This window comes from Myotis myotis, unplaced genomic scaffold, assembly GCF_014108235.1.
Source record: "Myotis myotis isolate mMyoMyo1 unplaced genomic scaffold, mMyoMyo1.p scaffold_m19_p_10, whole genome shotgun sequence".
NCBI lineage: Eukaryota > Metazoa > Chordata > Mammalia > Chiroptera > Vespertilionidae > Myotis > Myotis myotis.
The window spans coordinates 17331759-17356667 of NW_023416314.1; the positions used below are offsets into that span (position 1 = coordinate 17331759).

Consider the following 24909-nt stretch of genomic DNA (forward strand, 5'->3'; position numbering starts at 1 on the left):
ACAGGCCGGGCTGAGGGACCCCCTCCCCCCGAGTGCACAAATTTTTGTGCACCAGGCCTCTAGTTTGTCATAAAATACATTATTTTATACAAGGAAGAGTTCTAGATTAAGAGTCTAACAGACTGGCTTGTAACTCTGGTATTGCCATGAATATACCAGTGTCCTTACACAACATCTTTTTGCCCAGTCTGGATCCTGTCTTCTTAATCAATGAAATTATTAAGGTCTTGTTCATTTCACAAAGGTAGATTTTCATGAAGAGAATGTTGCGAGAAGAGCTTTCAGGAGGAAGCTCAGTAGCATAGTTGTACATATCTATTCACAGGATCATGTGGTCAGCCATGTATGCTGGATTAAAAACCCAGGCCACTCAACTTTATCTGACACTGTTATCAGCAGACAACGTTTCCTGTGACATTACAATGTTGGTAATAAAATAAGGCAACTGATTTCTTTCTGGATTGTGAAAAATACATTGGTTACAGTCACACCTCATACATCTTAACAATGAAATTCCAACTCTAATTGTTACAATGCGTTGTGATGCTGTCAGATGGCGCTTTGGCACTCTGATCCCAATGTTGTAAAAGTACATATTTCTGCCCTAACTGGTTTGGCTCAGTGGATAGAGCATCAGCCTGCGGACTGAAGAGTCCCAGGTTCAATTCCAATCAAGGGCACATGCCTAGGTTGCCGGCTCAATCCCTAGTAAGGGGTGGCAGGAGGCAGCCAATCAATGATTCCCTCTCATCATTGATGTTCCTCTCTCTCTCTCTCTCTCTCTCTCTCTCTCTCTCTCTCTCTCTCCCTTCCTCTCTGAAATCAATCAAAAATATATAAAAAAGTCCATACTTCTAACTTCTCACAGATACCTTCCCCCACCTCCCCTCAGGTTTTGAATTAAACCTATCTATTCACACCACATTTTAACAGTCACCGATCTAAAGAAATGACATAGATAAGTAATCACCAATACTATAAATATAATGTGGAGGAAGGAGATCGAGGGAAGTGCCCTTTGCCTGCCAAAAATATCTGATTCTTCTCTCCAGATCTGGGAACACAGTATGTGAGTATGTGTATGGTAGTGGCATAACTGAGTGTACATATTTGTGGTCTTATCTATTTAACCATAAAGTTGCTCTTGTAAAAAACTGGTCTCCATCAATCCAAGTAAAATATAATGTGAATAATTTCTCACAGCTTTTGCTGATCACACTAGAATGTCACTCCAATGAGGTCTTATTAAATGACAAAATATTTTAGTTCATCCTGCAATTTCTTATTTATTAATAAACCATATTAAGTAACACATTGACAATTTCTTAATATGTAGAGAAGTCTTAACTAGTTGGTTTAAAGTTATACTTCTAAGTAATACAGCATAGAACGACATCAATGGAAGCATACTTACTAACAGCAAGAATAAAATCTTTGTGCAACTTGTAGGTCATTAGTGGTTCTGCAAGGCACCTGCAACAGAGAACAAAGCATCCTTTACAACGGCAGCATCTCTTTATTTCCCTGGACTCGCGGTGCTTCCTGGCAACTGGTGGTCAGGCTGCAGGATTAAGTCCAAGTAGGGAGGCTCCAGGAAGTGCTACAACGCAGACCTCAGAGACCCAATGCTGCTTAGCACTTCTAGCTACAATTATGATGTTAAAACGGGAGGCCCAGGGACCATTTTTCACTTTGTGAGTAAAACTCCTCTCAGATATGGGGATAATATTTTAAGAAAAATAACTTTCAATTTCAGCTTATTTGTAAGAAATACATGTGAACCCTACATTCAAATTTAGTATGAAACAGCCCTGGCCAGTTTGGTTCAGTGGATAGAGCGTTGGCCTGCAGACTGAAAGGTCTCGGGTTTGATTCCGGTCAAGGGCACATGCCTGGCTTGTGGGCTCGGTCCCTAGTGGAAGCATGCAGGAGGCAGCTGATCAATGATTCTCTCTCATCATTGATGTTTCTATCTCTCCCTCTCCATTCCTCTCTGAAATCAATAAAAATATATTTTAAAAAAATTTACCATGAAACAGAAATTACTTAGTATTCATAAGATACTTTAGCCTTTTAAGTTTATTATTTGAGAAATCAAGGATAAGTTCCAGAACACTAAACATTAAAAACATTACCACCTCATGGGGTGGAGCTCGCACACGGCGTGGCATCCCCAGGTGACGGCCGATCCAGGGAGAGGGCACCACAGAGTGTCCGCCGTTAACCCTGCTCACCTGAGGTAGTTTTTCAGTCCACTTGTTATTGTCTTATTATCCCATAGTTCAATATCAATGTCCATATCAGGAGGGGATTTGGGAGCTAAAGAGAATAAAAGTAAAATATTTAAATCGTCCCATCAAAAATACCACTTGCACCATTAAGAAAACAGGGACAAAAAAGTAAGTAGATCTAACAAAGGGGCACTAACCCTCAACTATTTCTTGTGGAATAATAGTTTCCCAAGTCAAATTGTTGCTAATGGCTAACATCACAGAGCGTCCACCATGCCTCGAAGTACATCATGTGAATTAAAATTTCCAGTCCTCACAACTCTTAATGAGGCAGGAACTATTATTATCTCCAGTTTATAAATGAGGAGGCTGAGGCACTGAAAGGTTAAGCAAATTCCCCACAACCACAAAGCTTTCCAGTGGCTGAGCTGGATTCCAAGCCAGGCAATCTGAATCCAGCAGCCATAAATCTCACTGCAACTCTAGCTAATCAAAGGCCACGACAGAGAAAGTCCAACATCATAAAAAGCCCCCCTCTCCAATTCTGATTGTTCATCTATTATAACTGAACATTGAAAACTGAATACAAAATATTACTTGAAAATACTCAAGGATAAGCAATAGGCCATATCTAAAAAAATAAAACAATAACAAAAAAACCCCACACCTATGGTTTGGATTATCTGTAAGAATACAAAAATTAATTAAGTAACCGCCTCATCCAAAACTTACAAAATGTGGTGTTCATGAGTTTCTGAACTTTGGAGTTCACTCCTCCTATTCGGTAGAGGCCTAAAATTGTGATGCCTAATGGGAAGAAAAAAATCACAAGAAAACGGCTTGAGACAGCTTCCCAAGTACAGAATGTTAAAAACTCAGGTATATGCCTACACAGAATCCGAAAGCTGCTTATCCAATTTTGTGATCTCACTTTATCAAACCTCCCTGGAAACACCCACCAGACATATATTTCTCAGAGCAGACACTGAACAGTGATTTGAAAGTCTTTGAAGATCAATCAAAGTAGCAAAGTACACCTGCCTATTCCCCACGACTTGAGTATGAATATGAAATAGCATCGCTCATCTATTTCTTCGGTCACGGAGTTCTGCATGTTGAACAGTTTTGTGGCATTTTTATCTTCACTGTAACGGTGAGGAAACAGATTCAAAGAATACAAGAAACCTACTTAACGTCTCAACACTTCTAAGTGGCAGGACCAAAATCTGAATCTAAGTTTAAAGAACTCCACAGCCCAATACGAATTTTGCTTTAGACCCGTTTTCCTGGAAGTGCAATTGCCTCACAGACCACTAGGGTGGGCTTCAGGAGAGAGGTCACAACTAGAGTGAGGAAGGTGCTGAAATCACTGAAGGAAATCATATAGGGAAGGAGGGGCTGAACACAAGCTACTTAGGAATGTTACTGACCTCCTTAAAGCAGAAAAAAAAAAAAAAACTAAAGGGGTACTTACAATAATAAGTCCATTAATAAGAAGTAAACAGGCTATTTTGGAAGATGTTACTAAGTATGTTTATAGGATGATTTTTGAGTAACTGAAGCTCAAAGTAAAACTATTTATGTATTTATATAATCACAGAATTTTTTAAATTAATCTCATGTCACTGGCTAAATACACCTCATTTTCTGAGCATTTCTATATAAGAATGGGCCACACGACAGCAGCGATACACCTGTCAGGTGTACTGACCTCTTGTTTCCACAGCTTGAATGCATTTTCTCACAAAGTTGAACCCTGCTTCATTTAAGTACACTGAAAAAGAAGAGAAAATCATTTTAAGTGTTCATGCTGAACTTACATTTCCCCTTCATTTGCCTCTGTCGTTTTATGGTTTAATGGTGGTTTTGGATAGAGCCTGACTTTTCACATGTGGTAGAAGCTGAGGAGGGTGGTTCACACTCACCAAAGTTATTGCATGAACTCGCTTCATTAGAAACACAAATCCTTTCAGAAAGTGAATGTTACATTGATCCCTTCCATTTTCTCTAAAATTAGCAACATCCTTCATTACAGGTTTTCACAGATGATAAAAGCAAAATGTAATAAGAATGAACTTTTATTGTGTGTTAGTAACTCTATTACAAAGCCAGTCACATGGGATTCTCAAAACAACATTATGATGTAGAGAGAAAGCTTTAATTTTAAAATGATTCACTGGGTTGCTGGAAACTTCATTTTTTGTTGTTGTTGTTCTAAGCTCTAGAGCCAGGATTCTAAACTTCTCTTGATTCCAAGTCCAGAGATCTTTCTTATTATATTTTGTACCGTATTCAAAATAATTCAAAATAACCTTAGTCAGTCCACTAAAAATCCCCCAAAGATTATTATTACATTGTGAAATAGCTATTTATTTTCATTGCTTTATGCCAGATTTTCTTTAAAATCAGATTTTTGAGGTTTTATGGCCTGATAAAATTAGGTTACTTGTTTAAACAGAAAGGATTTAATAATACTAAGTAACATTGAGAAGAAAAACTCAAAAAATTTTTTGTACTCTAATAAAAATTTTCATCGCATGTGGTGGCGATATGGCATTTCTTAATATTCCCAAATAATAACATATGCAGACAACTCGAACTAATGAAAAATTAAAAGTGGCTTCCATTTAAAGATGATAGATTAAACAAATTCATGTAGCTCAACATGCTAAAAAAAAAATCAAGAAGGGGTGCCACCAACAGGCAAAAAATTTGAAGAAATCCTGCACATAGAAAACCACTGAAATGGGAATTAGCTGAAAGGTTTGAGAAACCTTTGGCCCAAAAAAACCCCCAAGGTACTGAAAAGAAAGAATGTCTATTATATGTTACTAGGTGAAAAAGTAATCTACAGGATGATATGAACCAATTTCTTTTTTTCCCCAGTTTTCTATTTTCCATCACTATCCCCTCTTACAACTCCCTACCCCCCTCCCTGCAATCACCATACTGTTGTCAGTGTCCCTAAGTTCTTTCTCTTTTCTTTCTTGCTCAATCCCTCCACCCCTCCAACACTCTCTGCCTGCCCCCACCACCCCCTCTCACACACCAGAGCAGTCTGCCTGCTCTTTATCTATGAGTCTGTCTCTACTTTGCTTGTTAGTTCAGTTTGTTACCCTTTGCGACAGCATGGATGGGCCTGGAGAACATTGTACTAAATGAATTAAGCCAGTCAGAGAAAGATAAGTACCATATGATCTGACCCAATTTCTTAAAATATAATAATATGAGGGTGTTTTTTTTTCCTAGGAAAGAACTCAACTTTTTTTACATACAAACTGCAAGTAAAAAAGAAGAGGACAAAGATAGAAATGATCATTTTTATTCATTGGGCTTTGGAACTATCTAATACTTAAAAAAATAAAATTACTTCCTTAGAAATTAAAAAAATCAATAGATTAAAAAATGTAAAAACGCCAAAACTAAAATACATGCTGTCACCAATAGCAACTGGCTCATTTATGTATGTGTCCCCGGTGCCTACGTCAAGTGAATAGAAATCAGTGAATGCTTTGGGTGAACTCAACACACAAGAATGAATGGCCATGAAATAAGCATCTATTAGAGTTGACTCCCACATGAGGGTAGCTCCTTAGGACACCATGCAGTGATTGCTTGTTTCCAATAATCCAAAACGCTAAGTGAAGCATTTTATACATGATACGTTCTGAAATTTTTAAAGTAGTTTTTGGACATAGGAAAACAAGTGAATGGAGAGGTGAGGAACCAATCCTATATATTAAATAGATAATATGCAAATTGACTGTCACACCCTCACACAAGATGGCTGCCCCCATGTGGTCAAAGATGGCCACAACAAGATGGCCAGCAGGGGATGGCAGTTAGGGGCAACAAGGCCAGCAGGGGAGGGAACTTGGGGGTGGCCAGGCCTGCAGGGGAAGGCAGTTGGGGGTGACCAGGGCAGCAGGGGAGGGCAGTTGGGGTGACCGGCTGGCAGGGGAGGGTAGTTGGGGGCAATCGGGCCAGCAGGGGAGCAGTTAGGTATCGATCAGGCTGGCAGGGGAGTGGTTAGGGGGTGATCAGGCTGGCAGGCAGAAGTGCTTTGGGGGAATCAGGAAGACAGGCAGGTGAGTGGTTGGGAGCCAGCAGTCTGGATTGTGAGAGGGATGTCCGACTGTCAGTTTAGGCCCAATCCCACAGGGACCTAAATCCATGTTGAGCAGTCAGACAATCCTGAGGGGTCCCAGATTGGACAGGGTGCAGGCTGGGCTGAGGGACACCCCCCCACACACCCACCCCAGTGCATGAATTTCGTGCACTGGGCCTCTAGTATAAAACAAATAAAGAAATGAGGAATCAATTACTAATTTTAATTTTAAACAATAAACACTGAGCCCCCAAAATGCAATTTTAGGAAAAAACAATGCACTAGCATTTTTGTACCAATTAAAACTGTAAGTTCCTGACATTTATAATGTTTGCTTCTTGAGGTCACATTGTTCAACTTTTCAATAAAATAAATTTAAGAGAAAAGCATTTTTAAAAAGTTTCAATAAAACTTGCCTGTGGCAAAATGAGTGAAGATAATTGTGATAGATAGAAACAGAATTTAAGCATCCATTTTGAGAAAAATAAGCAATAACCAGGCTACATCCTGAAGGTATACTGGGCTGTTTGGCAGCAATACCCCCAGTCTGTGCTAACACACAGATCTGACAGGCTCATTATGAAGAATACAATCTTACAGACATGGAGTCTGCCTGCCAGGTCATCCCATGGTACCGCTGTCATGATGTGTCCATGGGTCTTGTCTTTAGTTCTATTCACTTCAGTAAACAAAACACTATCAATCAATTTAGAGATGTGGAAGAATATCGTATACTGGCAAAGATAACCATGCATTTCTATTTTGTTTCTTTTCTGTGCTTTTTGGGTTTTTTTTGTGTTTTTTTTTTTAAATCTTTATTGTTGAGAGTATTACAGCTGTCCCTCTTCCCCCCCCCTTCCCCCCCCACACATTGCCCTCCTTCACCCAGATCCTATCCTGCTCCAGGCCTTCACCACCCTATTGTTTGTGTCCATGGGTAATGCATATATACATATTCGTTCTTTGCATATCTCTTCTTGTCCCCTTCTCCCCTCTTCCCTCTGAGATTCATCAGTCTGTTCCATGTTTCCATGCCCCTGGTTCTACTTTATTCATCAGTTTATTTTGTTCATTAGATTCTTTGTTTATTTTGATTTTTAGATTCCATTGTTGATGGATATGTATTGTCATTTTATTGTTCACATTTTTAATCTTTTTCTCCTTCTCCTTCTTCTTAAAGAAGACCCTGCAATATTTTTGTTGTTTTTTATTTTGAATGTCCTTTGCTACTGCCTAAAAGAGTATAGGGAGGTTCCATTGTGTAGAGATGGCACCCAGCTTTGTTTGGAGCCAAGGAAACCTGGGTTGTGTCTCAGCTCTACTTCACTGCATGAATGGGAATGTGCCTACGAACTTTTATGGACTCTAGTTCTTTCATTTATAAATTGAGAGAAATAAGATTACATGTTAAATGTTTGTAGTAAGATAAAGATAAAACCATATGAAGCACTGAAGAACTCCTAACCTAATTAAATGCTAGTTTCCTTCTCCATGTGCACCTGTCCACACATCACCGCGATATGAATGAAAACAGAAGAAATGATGAAAGATGTCAGTCATTAGTTCTAACCAGATGAAAGGACAGTGGTTACTCTCCCACTTATCAGTTGTTACTATGCAGTTTTAATAGCTCTGTGCCTCAGTTTCCTCTTCTACACAGTAAGGATAATAGCAGTAAGTCTCCAGAGGGCTATTCACAGATGGAATACAGTAACATCTGCACAAGTCATAGAATGAACAGTACTTGGAATATAGTAAGTGCTACAGAAGTATTGGCTATCACCATAACCATCATTATTGGCTATGGGAGAATATAAAAACCTACATGTGTAAAATACATGAACAAGGTATTTTCTGGGCACAGCCACAGTCACTGGGGCTTGAAGAATTATCTGCCAGGAGTGTTATTTTTCAAAGAGGCATACATATTACTTATTCTAAAGTATTTGGGGCTAGAGTAATGATCTGTTTCTCTTTTAAAAATATATTTTTATTGATTTCAGAGAGGAAGGGAGAGGGAGAGAGAGATAGAACCATCAATGATGAGAGAGAACCAGTGATCTGCTGTCTCCTGCAAGTCCCCTACTGGGGATGGAACCCACAACCTGGGCATGTGTCTTTGACCAGAATCAAACCCGGGACCCTTCAGTCCACAGGCCAACACTGTACCCACTGAGCCAAACTGGCTAGGGCTGTTTCTTTAAACAAACACAGACCAGGCATAACCCATTCGGGCCCGTGAATCTAGCTGGCCACTGAAAAAATAAGTTGTATATTAAGAAATGTCCCTACATTCTCATTACACTCAACAAATCACAATGAACAAACACATCCTCTTCACTGGAACTGAATAGACTGAAGTCATCTGGAATCACTGTCCACCCATATATGTTGCCCCTTCCTACAGGAAGATCACATTATTCAGCTCCCTCAAAGTCAGCTTGCCCCTGGGATATGCGCTAGCCCATGAAATATGAATGGGGGTGACACACATCATTATCCAGCAGACCCTGAGAACCAGTATGTAGCCTGCCAGGTTCTTTTTCCCTCTGGCATGAAATCAACAATGATACTGGGAGAGGCCACTCCATGAGCTTGGGTTCCTATGTTGGACACTGTACCAGGTTGGAGCCACGGCTGACCAGGACAGACCCGCATCATGATCAGCAATGAAGCTCACTTTGGTAAGCCTCTGAGATTTGAGGATCATCTGTTATTACAGCAGAAGCTGGCCAGTCTGATTTAATAATGGATAACTTACACAGTTTGCTATGACAAAAAGGACTAAATAAATAAAGGCAATGCCACAGTCAACTTCCTTGCTTGACTGGAATACTACATCCATTTTTTCCTCAGCTACTGCCTTGTCAATGCATGTAGCAAGGCAGCAAAGGGCAGCTGTGGCACTGCCCATTCATGGCTGCCTTGCCAACTACTACTCACCAGCGCCTTCACGCAAGCACCCAGAACTTTCTGCTGAGGGCCGAGAAGAGGGTAACCCGGCAGAAACAGGCTACTTTGTCTCCCAGTGGCTGATAGAAAGCCAGTCACATGGAGTAGTCAGGGGGACGTCAGGGGCAAACACAAATTGCATGAAGGAAAGCGAGCAACCTTCCACAGCCATGAAGGGGTTAGTAGACTTAATGTCAGTGCTAACGAGAATTCAACACAAATCCGTTCTCCAGAGCTCAAAAAAGAAAAAAGTAGGAACTCCCTAGTGTTCCAATGAAATGCCAATGGAAAGTGTTCTTAATAAATCAAATCACACCTCACACCATGACAGTTACAATTTACCGTAATTCTCACTTAGTGGAGGACAATATTATTATAATTTACCGTAATTCTTGTTTAGTGGAGGACAGGGGATTCCAGCTCCAACAGTAGAGGAAGGTTGAGTAAGGATTGCTGAATCAGGGCTCGATGCTGACCAGAACAGACAGCCAAATATGCTTCCTGATTGATGGCTTGGTAGTGGCTGGCTTGCTCAAGTACCCTCTCTGAGGCTTCGAGAAGCATTAGAGCTTTTCAGCTAATGGGAGCTACTTTTATCACCTCCTCACAGGGCCACCGCCCCAGCCTTGTATCTCCCTGTCCCAGAGAGGGCCAGAGGAAAATGCAGAATGCAACTACCCCCAAATTCCTGGAGCTGAAATCCTATAACAATGATGATACTTGGCCTTCAGAGGTAGAAGCAGAAGACAGGCTAACTTAAAAAAACATTACTTATTCAATCGAAAGTTAAGTGTAAGCATTGTGTATGTGTTTCCTCCCCTCTGGAAACTATTCAGGGCTTAACGCTTTTACTGAAAACAAATAAAGTTTCTATAGGCAGCTTGGCAGCATAAAAGCTATTAATTTCAACAGAATTCACACAACCATGAGGGGGGGAAAAAGAATAGTCTTCCATACAACTAACAAAGCAAAAGTCCTTGTACCTTCCACTTCCCAGTAATTAAAAACCCAGAATGTCCTTACAGATGTAATCTACTTGGCCTCACAGTACATTCTCAGGGTTGACAAAACAAAGCAACACTTGTCTTTCGTTTCTAATTCACTTTTCTAATCTGTCATTTCAGATTAAAGGGCCCCTTATCACAGACAACCATACTACATGGGCTTGAAAGAAACAGAAGAGAGAAATGAGTGCATTTGCTGGTGTTTGTGATAAGCGAAGAACCCTTTCTCTTCTCCCTAAAGGGCGAGCAGGTAGCTCTCCACAGCCTTGGCCCAGGCTGTTCCCTCTTCCTGGCTCCGCTCAGGAGGTGCACTTTGGATCTGACCCTCTTCCTGGTCTCAGTGATAGAAACAAAACTGCATTTGCTCAAGGGCCTGGGGGAGGATGTGGTGAAGGAGGAGGCTATAACCAAGAGACATCTGAGAATTTCCAGAGTAAACTATCTACACAGCAGCATGAAGTTCAAAAGCATTTGTGATGGGATGTCAATCGCCTAGGACATGTAGAATGAGCTTAATCTTTCTGTTTATTGCTGGGACACACTTCCTGGGTACTCACGGGAAGTCACGGAAACACATAGTGGCAGAAATTCAGAGCTACTGGGAACTTTTGCAAGTGTCTTCTGGCCCAATCCCTTTGGTTTTGTACATGAGGACTGAATGCTAGCTGACTGTCATTACACTTTTATTATGACTTTTATGAGCAGAAACTTCATTTGAAAGGACTTCCTTTTACCTATTCACAATGACTGGAATAAAGTAGGTACACAATGGAATGCTGTTGAACTGAATTACATGAGAACGAATCTTTTCTTTCACAATTCCCACCTTCTCCAAACCTATGGTAGAAGGACCAGCTAAAACGCTATCACACAAAACTTATGTTCGAGTGGGAACATGGCTCAGGGCACCAACAGAGAATGCCAGAGAGAGAAAGCCTACAAAGAAAGACAACTGCCTCTGTCCCTGCTAATAATTAGTCCCAGGATGGAAGTCTTGGGACAGAAAGGTGTGTCAACAATGATTATTTGTTTCTTTGAAAGATGGGCTCAAATACAGAATAGTGAAGAACTAATGGTAAGCTGTCCTTTAACAAAATATCCCCACTGGCATGGCTTCAGGAACTGTTTAGTTCTCACCTTTACTGAGTATCACCTGTTTAATATTGATGACAGGCCTTACTATTCTCAAGATGAATCAATTCTCAGTCTTATAATTCCAAGAAAAGGATATGGTGACATATTTCACAGCCAGGAAAGTGTTTGTGGATTCAACATCCTATAACTGACTAATGTTAGGTTTTGTACTTCATGCATTTTTCAATAAGATGAGTCAAACTTTGCTTCTCTGTTAAATTACGCTAGTTTTATTTATGGCATCTTTACTCTAAAACAGTAAGTGAAGAGTAACCACAAAGTAGAGAGACTTTCCATGTTAGGCTTGTAAAGAGAGAGATTCATCCCTCTAGAATTTTAGTTTTATTATTCATTTCATGGTATATGCTCTCTGTATATTCACAGTATGTCCCTATTTTAGGATATGAAATAGTTCTTAACCTGTTGCTTTTGGGGTTGTCAGCCCAGACATTATGACAACTTTTAATGGTTGACTTTAAAAACAAATTTTTACCCGAGTTTTCTATTTTGCCATTCTAAGCTTCATAATTATCTCCAGCAGCTCAAAACACACATTCCATACCAAACTGAGTTTTCAAAGGAAAAACAAGATTATTTTCAGATAAATAGAATCCATCTGAATGACAAGGCTACATAAAAGCACTTCTCAAAGTGGAAAATGAATCAAAACTAATCTGGTTTCAAATACCAATTGTGAGAGAAATTACATACTGAAACTGACATAAAGCCATTTCTGAGGGGTCAAATGTGAAAAGGGGAAATGGAGATCGCAATAAACAGGGCAAACATAAAGATATAAGCTGCTCTGAATTCATAACATGATGACCTCGCATGATTTATTCAAGACTTAGAAAGAGGTCTGAGTCCTAGCCAGTTTGGTTCAGTAGACTGAACATTGGCCTGTGGATCGAAGGGTCCCAGGTTTAATTCTGGTCAAGGGCACGTACCTAGGTGGGATTGCAGGCTGCTCTCCAGCCGGGCCCTGATCAGGCCGTGTAAGGAGGCAACCAATTGACATGTTTCTCTCACATCAATAGTTCTCTCTGTCTTTCCCTCTCTTTTCCACTCTCTCTAAAAATAAATGGAAAAATATCCTTGGGTAAGGACTAAAAAAAAAGAAAGCAAGAAAGTAAAGAAAGAAAGAGGTCTGAGATCCTCACCATCCCTGGAACCTAATTTTAAACTGAAACAAGTAAAATTCTGGATGTGTTGCTAAGAAGGAAACAGGCTGCTGTTCTTAATTTAACAGGACCATGTTCCTGAATCTGGAATACTTCCAAGTGTTCAGATATGTCCTATGAGTCATCACTAGAGATCCCAGGATACATCAATAGAAAAATAGTATCCACTATAAGACACATGATAGAAGAGAAAAGGAGTAAAATTGCAGTCTGAGCAAGAGATTCACAGTGCCATTAATAAATATTATTTTTTTTTTATTCATTTCAGAGAGGAAGGGAGGGGGAGAGATAGAAACATCAATGATTGATGAGAGAGAATCTAGAGGGATGAGTTTCTCTTTACGTTCCTCTTGCATGGCTCCAAACTTGGGATCAAGCCCACAACCCAGCCTGTGCCCTGACCAAGAATCAAACCGTGACCTCCTGGTTCATAGGTTAATGCTCAACCACTGAAACACGCCGCCAGGCAATTTTAGACGTTGATGTAGATTATTCACAATTACATGCAAAAAGGAAATTAAAATCTGAGGATCTGGATAAAGAGGCAGTCTGAGAGGCAGGTCACTTTAGGGAAAGGTTCTTCATTGCTGCCTGGATTGAAAGATGCTGAGAAAGCCTTGTTTGTTGTGCAAGCTGGCAATCCCCAAGTCGCCACCTACAGAGTGTCTGAGTGTCTTTAGTTGGTGGCACACACCATAGTCCTGACTTTTCAACTGAGTGGGGTTGATTTTGTTTGGGTGAGAACATTTGAATCTCCAAGAATGTGTAAAAACAAGTGCGATTTTGAATAAGTAGGCTTTATGGCATGTAGTAAAACATTTTGAAATCATTACATAATTTTGTGTGTGATTTATTTAGAATGTTTAAAATGTTTAAAAGAATATTAATCTCTGCATTTATCAGCCAATTTACTAGATTACAGAGGTTTCCAGGAAGATTATATTAGCCAGAATCACAAATTTGTCTTATTAAGGTCTTGCATTTAGAGAATGAAATTTATTAGTTTTATAATTATAGCTTGATCTAAAGAAGCTTGATTGATCAAATTTGAATGCTATTAAATTTATGGAATAATTAAATAAAAATAACTTATTTTTTAAAGTTAGTACATTTATAATTTGAATAAGATCTGTATGTTGATTAAAAACAGGCTTAAAGAGAAAATATAGCTTAAGATAAAATAATAAAAATAAAGCTTACAACTAAGGTTAAGATTTATAACTTTGAGCCCTACATATTAATAAAGCTAAGGGAAGTGAAATATTCCTTTTTATAATCAAAATCTCTCCTTGGCAATCAAAGTCTACTGGCACTAAGAGTAAGAATAACAGCCATTATGTGCTGAACACACATCCCATTGAGGGCCTGTATTGAGTACACTAAGAAGGAGAGATGGGTTCTATCACACTAAGCCCAGAGAACTGGGTGGGAAACTAATACATCATACAGAAAGCCAGAATGTAGGAAATTATATAGATACATGGACTTCGGGACACACCATCTTATATTTACAAACTGGGGGCCCGGTGCACAGATTCATGCATCAGTGGGGTCCCTCGGCCTGGCCTGCACCCTCTTGCAATCCGGGAACCCTCGGGGGATGCGGAAAGCTGGTTTTGGTCTGATCCCTGCAGGCCAGGCCGAGGGACCCCACAGGTGCATGATCTGTGAACTGGGCCTCTAGTACTTTATAATAAGAGGGTAATATGCAAATTGACCCTAACGACGGAACAACCGGTTGCTGTGATGTGCACTGACCACCAGGGGGGCAGACACTCAACACAGGAGCTTCCCCCCTGGTGGCCAGTGCATGTCATAGCTACTGGATGGTCAGCCAGTTGCTTAGGCTTTTATATATAGACTAGAGGCCCAATGCACAAAATTCATGCAAGGATCTCTGTGGGCCAAGGCAGCAGCAGCCCCAGCTGCCGCCTTGGCCCCCACAGCAACAGCCCTGGCTGCCGCTTTGGCCCCGGCAGCAGCAGCCCTGGATGCTGCCTCGGCCCTTGCAGCCCTGGCTTCGTCCAGAAGGTCATCCGGGATGTCATCCGGAAGGTCGCACCATCTGGTCTAATTAGCATATTACCCTTTTATTATTATAGATGATGGTACAGTGATGTTTCAGGTGGCTTAGAGTATAGAAAAGCAGTTTTCCAGAAGAGAAAATTTTTATGGCGTGAAGAAGTACCTCTCCCTTCATCACAGCATGAGTATATTTGATAACTTTCTTATTTAAATTTCCTAATTATGACAGAAACCCTAGTTCCTGAGGTACATTAAGTATTAAGTATATTCTGACTTGACCATTTCTCCATTCAAAAGCCTTATTCAACACCATATATAAGTTCACTTGTTTTCAAAGATTCATCCCTGAGTAGATCATTTGTCTTTATAATGGATATACAATGAGGCCAAATGTTGGAAAACACATTTCAAACTCTACTCAAATGCAAATCATACAACAAATTACTTTTTAGGTAATTGTTTAGAATTAACATTCAGTACTTACAAAACTCTTAATCCATTGGTTAATGTTTCTGTGATTAGATACAAGTGGATAATAGAAGATTCTATACTGATCACTTTCCTTGATTATCAATTGAGAAGGAAATGTAAGAATAAACCCTGAAAGTATTTTTAAAAATCTTTAATATTAAAGGTTATTTTAAATTGTGCATTTTCGTTTGGTGATTTTTTAAATTAATTTCTAGGAAGAATTTCCTCCAGTTAAAATATAGGCTTTTTCATATACTCAATATTTATGATTTTCAAATGAGTGCTTCCCCAGTTTTTATATTTACTCCACTCTAACTTGTATTTTAACAGCAATTTAAAAGCCAAGATTATTAAGTCTGTTTTAAAAATAAATTTAGACATTATGAGAGAAAGTCAATTGAGTTAAATAAAATTTGAAATTGCTTTAAAAGACATACAAATAATCTTAGAAACATACAAACTAGTTTTAAATGTCAAGTAATCTAATGACATATAGTATACCAAGAAATATACTAAAATAATCAAGGGTAAAAGAAGGCAAGAGGTGGAAGATAATGAAAGAGGATTTAGAATGGAATGGAAAACACATACAGTGTATCTGTTCAGAATGGTTTGATGCTAAGGATTCAATAATAATACAGTGATAACATGTGTTCTTACATATCCCATGTGCTAAGACAATGTCCTTACATTCCAGATTCTTGAGCACAATCTCCTAAAATTAGCATAAAGTATCCAAGTCTTTAGTCTTATAAATTCGAGCAGAGAAAATAAGATAAATAAGCCCTCCTACTGCCATTAAAAACAACAACAAAAACAAACAAGCTAAATATCAACTGCCTCAAATCTCTTTCTGGGATAGAGCAAGAGACATACCTCTAAGTAGACACCAAAGAAAGAAAACTTAATTTTGGTTACTATAATATCAGTTGTTAGTAGTTTTAACATGAGAAACTGCTTTAAATGAATTTTATTCACCATCCAAAGATGTGTTAATATCATTTTTCTAGAGCTAACTCTTAATATCACATAATAGCTTTGTGATTAAAAATAACTGTGTGATAAAAATTTAAATACTTATTAAAAACAACTTACTTTCTTCTTTCTTGCTCATAATGGCAGGCAGGGTATAAATCTAAAAAACAAGGGGAGTCCATCAGTTACTTGCAGTGAATGACGCAGTACAGACGATTACCAGGGTGATACTGGTGCAGTGCTCCACAGAGGAGTGTCTTGATTCAAGATCCTACAACTACTGCATCCACAGCGCCACCTCCCCATCCTGTAACCAACCTTGCTTAACATTCCTTTCATCCCTGGCTGTCCTGCCCTGGGTAGAGTTCTACCTCCTTCCATCTGATTTACGAGTGTCATTCTATTCCCTAACATAATGCATAACAGCCCTTCTTGATAAAATATCTCATGATGGGTTTTACCTGCTTGCTCCTTACTCAAATGATCTGCTTAGTGTGTTCTTTTCAGCACGTACAATCCTAACGTGTACTTGCTGAGCTACCACGCTGTCTTCTACGTCTGCTCTCGGTCAGATCTTGCCTCTCAGTTAAGTGGTGAAAAATCTAATCGTTTTGTTTAATTTCATTCTACCACTGACTGCTATTTTTGTAAATTACAGTAAAATTTAAATATCATAAACATAATAAAGAGTAGATATGAAATCAAAATTTCTCGTTAAGTTCAACAAATATAAAATGACCTCTTCAAATTAGTACAAAATTTTCTGGATGCTTAATCATGAGTTCTGCGCTCATCTCATCATGCACAGAAACTATGTGAGGGATGGTCTCACGCTCTGGAGACCGCACTTGGTGCAGCTCTGCTGTGACACAGGTACTTTGACAAGGTTGCTCACAGGTTCTCTGCCACCTATAGGACAGTTCTCAAGGGACAGAATGTGGCCTCATAGTTGCTCTGTGTGCTCATCCCCTAACCATCTAAAGCCATGTTCTTTATAAAGAAAACAGACAGTGATTAATAATTTATTTATTTTTAGATAAAACGCCCTAGTAACTGTAAGTTATCATGCCAACATCAAAATAACTATTAGATAAATAAAGATATGGATGAGAAGAAAATGTCAACTCACAGGCAGTTTTACCAAATAAGACAGCAAGGATTAGTTCTTACCCTGCATCTTGTTTATCATGCTGATTACGAAGACCGGACAAAGACCGGGCATTCAATAATTATTAACTGCATAGAATAATTTAATCAGTGAAGCCGAATTAATTACTAGAAGTAATTTTTAATAAATAATTTTAGGGTGTTAGTCCTGAAAGTCCTCCTGAGAAACAAATTACAAAGTTGGTGCTGTGTGTCAGTGAGCGAGACAACATCAGGAAAATAGTAAGTTTCTACTCCTCAGACTTGATATTTTAATATTTTCATATATTTACAGATATATAAAAATTTCAGATGTATTTTTTCCCCAGACATACTTTGTAATTATTAGAACAACAAAACCTAAATAAAATGTGTTATATTCTTACTGGTTCTTTCCCATCCATGGCTTCGAGCCAGAGTTTCCGGTTAGCTTCTGAAAAGGCCTGCAATGTGATGATCCCATGCCTAATAAAAACAAATATTTTATATTTTCAATTTATTCCAGCTATGTCTTTACGCATTTGCGATTTTTAAAATTCTTACTTAGGTATAAAAGTAAAATTTGAGGAAAAATCAGGAAAGAGAAAAGAGAAATAGAAAAGAGAGAAAAGAAATAGAAAAGACAAGGAACAAAAGGAAAAAATTGACCTACACATATCTTTCTGAAAAATCACTGTATACAACCACACCCCCACACAGATATTTTTCATTCTAATGATCACAGGTAGTAAAATAATTTAGTGTTCCAAGTACAATGCTGTCTGAAAGAGGAAGTTCCAAATTATTTCCCCTGAAATGACTTAAAAGGATGATAACTACATTCACCCAAGTTCAAAACCACCTAAACATTCTACAAGATGAGGAAAACTGAGATTATGACCCCAATGTGGTAAAATCTAGTCACTAAAAATAAATACAATGAGTATATAGCAATGTGGAAAGCCTCAGACCATAACTAGTTAATTATTAAGAAGATCCTAAAACCAAAGGGTTTATCTGCACCATGATCACAATATTAAAATTACTTCATTTAAAAATAATTATCTCCCAAGAACTCATTCTGAAATAAGATGTACTTCAAGAGAGACTGAGTGAGCGAAGGGAGGGAGGAATTTGATATAAGAGAGAAAAAGGTATGAAATCCAAAAACGAGGGGAATTAACCTAGTTAACAGGAAATTTCACTTAAATATTGTATGTTTAAAAACCTGGAATGAATTAAAACTATGATAAATGCATACATCTCTTCTGTAAACAGGAAATAGGTCATTAGACAGGAAAAGAAAAAACATATATAAAAATCGAGGTAATTTTATCTTTGAACCAGTGTAACAACATCAAGAATAAAATAACAATGATCAGTATTTGCTGGCTGTTTAGTATGTGCCAGGCATTGTGTTGTTTCCTTTGAGGTGGGTAATTATTATTTTTATTTTACATGAGACCACTAAGGCATAGTTTAACCATGTGCCCCAAAGTTATATAACTAGAAAAGGCTTAAATAAATAAATAAAAGAGAGAGAGAGAGAAATCACTAACATGTTGGTGTTTGTCTACATAGAAAATCAAGAAATTCCTACCGCACAACTATTAAAACCAGTAAGTTCAACGACGACACTGGTTATCAGTCCATATATAAACAAAAATAATAGCCTTTCTAGACAATAATCTCAACCATTTTGAAAAAAGAGTTTCACTAATGAAAATAATTCTATCCAAAACTGTAATTAAAAAGAAAATACCTAAGAATAAATCTAAAAAATAATATGTAAATCTTCAAAGGGAGTTCAATTCTCCATCAGTTATTTAAAAAACTTAACTCCAGTCAAAAATCCCAAGGGAGTGTTTTGAAGAGGAAGATAAACTTAATAAGAAGATTCATAACATCTGAGAACACAGGGCCACATAGGTAACACAATATTAAAGAAGCATAAGAATGGGGGTCTTGCCCTACCAGACAGTTAGAAGCCATGGTACACGTAAGGTATAGTATATATTGTGACCATGGAATAGATAAATCAAGAAGCACACTCCTTTTCATTTTGTTTCTCTTCAGCTTGTACTGATACTAGAAAGCAGCAGAGCTAAATATCCCCACTAAATTATAAACTCGGGTGCACAACATTTATGTCTCTCCCAACATGCTGTGGCTGAGCGAGTCCTGGGAGGTGCGTGGCACAGGGCGCACACTCCCTTTCACTGGCTGAAGGAGCTTGTGACATTCCCAGCTTATTATTCCTTAGAAGCAAGGCCCCCAGGCTCCACTGACGCCTACAAACAGGCTGACGCAGGAGCCAGGGCCATGCTGTCGGGCTCCTTCACTGTGACGGGGTCCCCAAGTCTCCGGCATGCACTTTCCCCTAATGCTGTCTGTCATTTATACTGATTTCCCAGATTCTGCTTTGAGTTATGTTACTTTTTGCTAGCATTCTGTGTCTGATTATTTTTTTTAAAGAATCGTGCAATACGTATTTGTCAAATGAATATGTAAAAAAATGAAATATGCACACTGTTTCTAGAAAGAGATTGGAGACAAGCACGTGCATGCTGCTTTGTATTTATATTTAAACACAGAAACACCTAAATGTAAAGTAAAAAGAAAAGCGCAAACCTTTCAACTACTTCTATGTCAAAGCAGAATCGTTTGTCAATTGAATCTGTCTTTCGTCGGATACAAGATTTTAATTTAAACATTTCTGGCGAGCTGGTGACAAGGCCGTTCTGCAACAAGAAGGGGAACACATGTTATCACGATGACCAGGGGAAGCGGAAAACATTCAGTCTTCCGCCTAAAAGCACTGCACTGAAAGGTAAGCTTAGAGCACAGGTTATATACCAAGACCATAACGACACCATGTCCTACAAACAAGACTTTCCGCCGAATGTCAACTGTCCAATTACTAGTATAACATTCCAAATTGTTCATTAATAGGTTCATTGCATATATGTGTTTCATTCAAAGGATTCTGTGACATGGCTGTCTAGTCCACCTCATCATATCTATAACAAAAGCATAATATGCTAATTAGACCGGACAGCTGAATGACCTTCCGGACCTCCTTCCGGATGAAGCCAGGGCTTCGAGGGTTGAGCCCCTTGCACGAATTTGGTGCATTGGGTCTCTGGTTTATTTATAATGTAACTTGCACTCTAATACACATGCCTTTGGAGTTCAATTTAGAAAAGATGTGAAATAACAGTCACAGTAATGTGACTAGATAGATATCCAGAATGTTTGTCAGGATACAACACCATTGCTCTGAAAAAAATTTCCCAGATTGCTAAGAGATTAGTATTGTTTGTGTCTGTGTATTAGATCCTTATAATATTAAATGATAGCTGGCTAAAAACCTCGAGAGAGCTATCAAAATAATAAAGTTCAGGTATACAATTGCTATGATGCTATTGTTATCATACATACCATGTGATTGCTTTGTTGGTAACCAATTGCTACTCTGCTACTAACACTGAAACTCTTTGGATAGAATCCAAAATTGGCTCAATAAATAAGAATTTTCTTCTATACCTGACATGCCAGCCAATTTTAAGGGGAATGCTTACCTACTGTCTGAATAATTCTTTTGTCTATTGAAAATGTCATAGATGTACTAACAGAACTTTGGCGGGGTCTATTTGATATTAGCTCACTGGCTGCCACATAAACTGCCTTTCTGACAATAGCTTTTCTTATGAACCCTTTAAGAAGAAACTAGGCATGATTATAGCATTTAATGCCTTCTCATGATGGTGGCCATCTAAAGTTTCTTTTTCTCTGGCATGTTGTCCTTTATTGTATGTCTCTCCATTTGAATTATTAGACTCTAATAAATGCCCAAGCACAATAAGTTTCAACTGATGTATTTGAGTATGTGTCAAGGATCAACATTTACCTGCCATGATCTGTACCACAAATTAGTTGGGCGAGTCACTTACTTTCTACCATCTTGATTTTCTAATCTGTTAAAATAAGGCCAGACTAAACGATCTTTAAAAAGGTACACTACGTTCCATATTGTTCACTAGCCATGTGAGACATTCAGTGGCCAATTTACTTTTGGGGGGAATGGGCACTGGTCAATTTCTCCTGAGAATCTTTGCTGGGCCAGCAGTTCAGTGAACAGCACACAGGGCAGAAGATGAGAAGGTTCCAGGGGCAAAAGCAGCTTCCCCAGAGGCCACCTGGGAAAAGATGCAGATTTGGGCCTGGTCCAGCCACTGGCAGCCCCTCCTGGGATACAGGCCAAGCAACAGCACAGTAACAAACCACTACCAGGTTGTGAGAGGGCGCCTCAGGGCCCCAGCCTTTAATTCAGCTGCTTATCAGCATGCCATGGCCATGGTAAAGGAAAATCCTGGCCACTCTTTTTAACTCATCAAGGTCACCAAAGTGAGAGAAACCTTTCTGGCTTTTCAATTTTTAAAAACTGTGTACACGTTTATTAGAAAAACAAGGGTTTTTTGTTTACTTCCATTTCTTTCTTGTTTTTAAAACTTCTAATGTGTTTTGTATTCTTTTTTAAAAATTCTTTATTGTTGAAAGTATTACATGTTTCCCCTTTTTCCCCCACTGACCTCTCCCAGCCTGCCCCGGCCACCCCCCAGGCCTTCACCATCCTATTATCTGTATCCATGGATTATGCATATATGTATACAAGTTCATTGGTTGGTCTCTTCCCACCCCACCTACCCACCCTCCCCTGTCTTCCCTCTGAGGTTTGACAGTCTGTTCAATGTTCTATGTTTCTGGGTCTATTTTTGCTCATCAGTTTGTGCTGTCCATTTCTTAAATAATAACCTCAGTTAAAAATAAAAACAAAAACTCACCATTTTCCCACTGGATTTCATTTCTGAAACACTCATTGTAAATGTTTTGCTTCCTTTATCGTACGTACAATAATGTTTAATCCATGTAAAACCAAGTGGTCCTAATGCAAGGAAACAAACGTCACAGACTGTTAATAAATGACTAGCTTTCCCATTTGTACAGTTTTGCTTTTTTAAAAAATATATGTTTATTGATTTCAGAGGGGAAGGGAGAGGGAGAGGGAGAGAGAGAGAAACATCAATGATGAGAAAGAATCAGTAGTTGGCTGCCTCCTGCAGGCCCCACACTGGGGATGGAGCCCACAACCCGGCATGTGCCCTCGACTGGGACTCGAACTGCGACCTCCTGGTTCACAGGTGACGCTCAGCCACTGAGTCACGCCGGCTGGGCTGTTCAGTTTTTGATGCTACAATAAACAATTGAGCATTTCCCCAGACCATGCAAGTTTGGAACTTTTACTGAATGAGCGTGAAAAGGGCAAGTATGGAGAGAGAGTGGTATGGGGTAGTGTCTTGGAATTGAGCCACGTGGCCTAACTTGAAGCTTTGACTATACACTCGAGAGTTCCTTTAGGTCTGAACTTCAGTTGTCTCATGTGTAAAAGTGGTACTTACATCCCATAGAAGTAGGAAGCATGAGGAGTAACAGTCTGAGTTACTATCGCTGGTCTCCCTCTTGCCCTCTGTTCCTGAAACTGCTAAAAATTTAGCAAGGTCATGTCACCCCTCTGTGCGAAACCCTCTAGTTCTAATGAAACCCGTATCATTCCAGAGAAACAGCAAAGATCCCGTGACGTCCCACAAGGCCCCTCCCTAGGGCTCTCACCTCACATCTTACTACCCTTTGCTTCATGCACTCCGTTCCAGCTACACTGGCCCCTTGCTGATCCCTAAACACAGCGAATGCACTTCTACTCAGGGCATCTGAAGCAGCCTGCACGCCTCTTCCTCCAGACATCGGCATGGCCTGCACTGTCGCCTCCTTCAGGACTTTTCCTAAATGTCTCCTTCCTAGTACTGCCTTTCCTGAGACAGCTCACATAGCAGCACCCTCACCTGATATTTCTTGCTTTACTTTCTTCTTAGAAGTTATCACTAAATTCTACTGATGCATCCTACTTAATTGCTTGTCTCTGCCATTTAGACTCTAATTCTCTAGGAGCAGGAAAGCGTGATGTTCTGCTGACTGGTACATTCTTAATCCGCAGAACAGGGCCAGATACATAGCTGTCACTCAATAAATATTTGACAAGTGAAGGAAAAGGAAAGAATCACTCATCTTTCTTTAAGACTTTATTGACCTTAGAGTTATGTCCTCTTACCACTAATCTGAAAAGAAAAAAGTGAATTTAAATAACTTCTTAAAATGAAAATGTTTCATTCACTATTTATGGTATAAGTTTTATATGGATAGTGCTCCCTTTCCCCCCATAAATACTGTGCAACCCCTTCCCACAGCACTCCCCTTACAGTCCTGCTGGTTGGCCAGGGTGGGGGGATGCATTGTGACCAAGGTAGGCGACCTTCAGTTTCCACACAGGGAAGCCAATTATCCTGGATCCAAATGTCACAGCGGCCGAGAGCCTTGAAGACGGAGCTTGTTTTCCAGGCACCTTCTATCCTGCTTAACACCTGGGTCTTTCTAGCAACAATTATGTACAATATTATTGCTGCTGTGGTCTCATAACCATATATTCAGAAGCAAGAAATGTGAATGTGAAAGTGCGTCTCTTGAGGAAAGTGTTTCACGAGCCATTTGAATTTATTTTTTCCGCAATAACAGTGCCCTGGGTGTCGTGTGGCGTTAATGCTTAAACTGCTCCAGATTTTAAAAAGATGGGGTTTGGCGCTACACTTCGTCATCGCAAAAGGTTTTTGCAATTAACGTCAATTCTGTTTGGGGAACGTTTTACACTATAATACTTAACGACGCTTGTAGATAATTCTGTTCCGTGGGGTGTAAAACACTTAAAGGCTTAGAGCTGATTAGCGGGAAGTGGCTGGACAGCAATCCTTACAGTGACTTTACTACTCAGCGATGTAGGGAGCAGTATTAGCCATCGAGTATGGCCACAGCGATGCTCTGATGACATTTTAGACCTCGATTTAGTTTTTCTTTCCTGCCTCCACCATAAGTGCAGCATCTCAAGCATTTGTAATCTTCAGGTCTGCTGCACACACGTGCTGCTTCCTTTAAGGTCTGCCTGGCACTGGGCCCAGGCAGATGTTGTTACACCAGCAATTCTGAAGTCCTTAAAAAACAGTCTTGGAAAATAAAAATTTATTATAGCTCTAAAGTAGCAAAATAAAACAAGGTTAATTATCTTACCCAGTAATCATGTGAGGTTGCCAAGATGATGCTTACAAAATGGGAGGAAATGAACATTTGTGGAATACCTTTTAAGTGCCAAAATTCAACCTAAGAACTTTTTAAGTGATACTTTATAATGCCATTTTACATATAAGGAAACAGAACATTAGAACTGCACATGGTACTACCTCCTTCATCAATAAAGGCATGCGATGGGAGTTGTTCTTTTTAGGGAATACTACCTCTCAAGAGTTATTTTAAGAATTATAAATGAGATAAATATAAATTGCACAGAGCAGTAAGAGCTCCTGGTATGCATAGTGGTAGTATTATGCACCACCGCTGGTAATAGGGACATTTTACATACATTATCTCCAATTCCTGCAACACCCTTACAAGATAAGTATAAATCTCCTTCTTTTACAAATGAGGAGACTGAGCTCAGAAAGCTGTCCGCCCAGCACCTTCCAGTTAACAAGGGGCAGGCTCGGCATTCCAGCGCAGTTCTGTCTGACTCTGGAGCCCAGGCTATCCTCAAGCCTATTAGA

The 24909-nt window shown here is 39.3% G+C and overlaps 1 protein-coding gene across 9 annotated transcripts in view; it reads right to left on the bottom strand.

Annotated features, from left to right (window-relative positions):
* The window catches only part of ARHGAP42 (Rho GTPase activating protein 42), a 252176-nt gene that overhangs the window by 22860 nt on the left and 204407 nt on the right, over positions 1–24909 (bottom strand). For 8 of the 9 annotated variants that reach the window (XM_036324613.1, XM_036324610.1, XM_036324612.1 and 5 more), the window contains 8 exons: positions 22051–22151; positions 19838–19947; positions 17614–17692; positions 16202–16241; positions 3943–4005; positions 2964–3038; positions 2235–2319; positions 1415–1473 (listed from right to left, as the gene is read on the bottom strand). In XM_036324613.1, the coding sequence (XP_036180506.1) occupies positions 1415–1473; positions 2235–2319; positions 2964–3038; positions 3943–4005; positions 16202–16241; positions 17614–17692; positions 19838–19947; positions 22051–22151 (612 nt within the window). The remainder of the gene's footprint in view (positions 1–1414; positions 1474–2234; positions 2320–2963; positions 3039–3942; positions 4006–16201; positions 16242–17613; positions 17693–19837; positions 19948–22050; positions 22152–24909) is intronic. The other variant, XM_036324609.1, reaches the window with a different exon arrangement.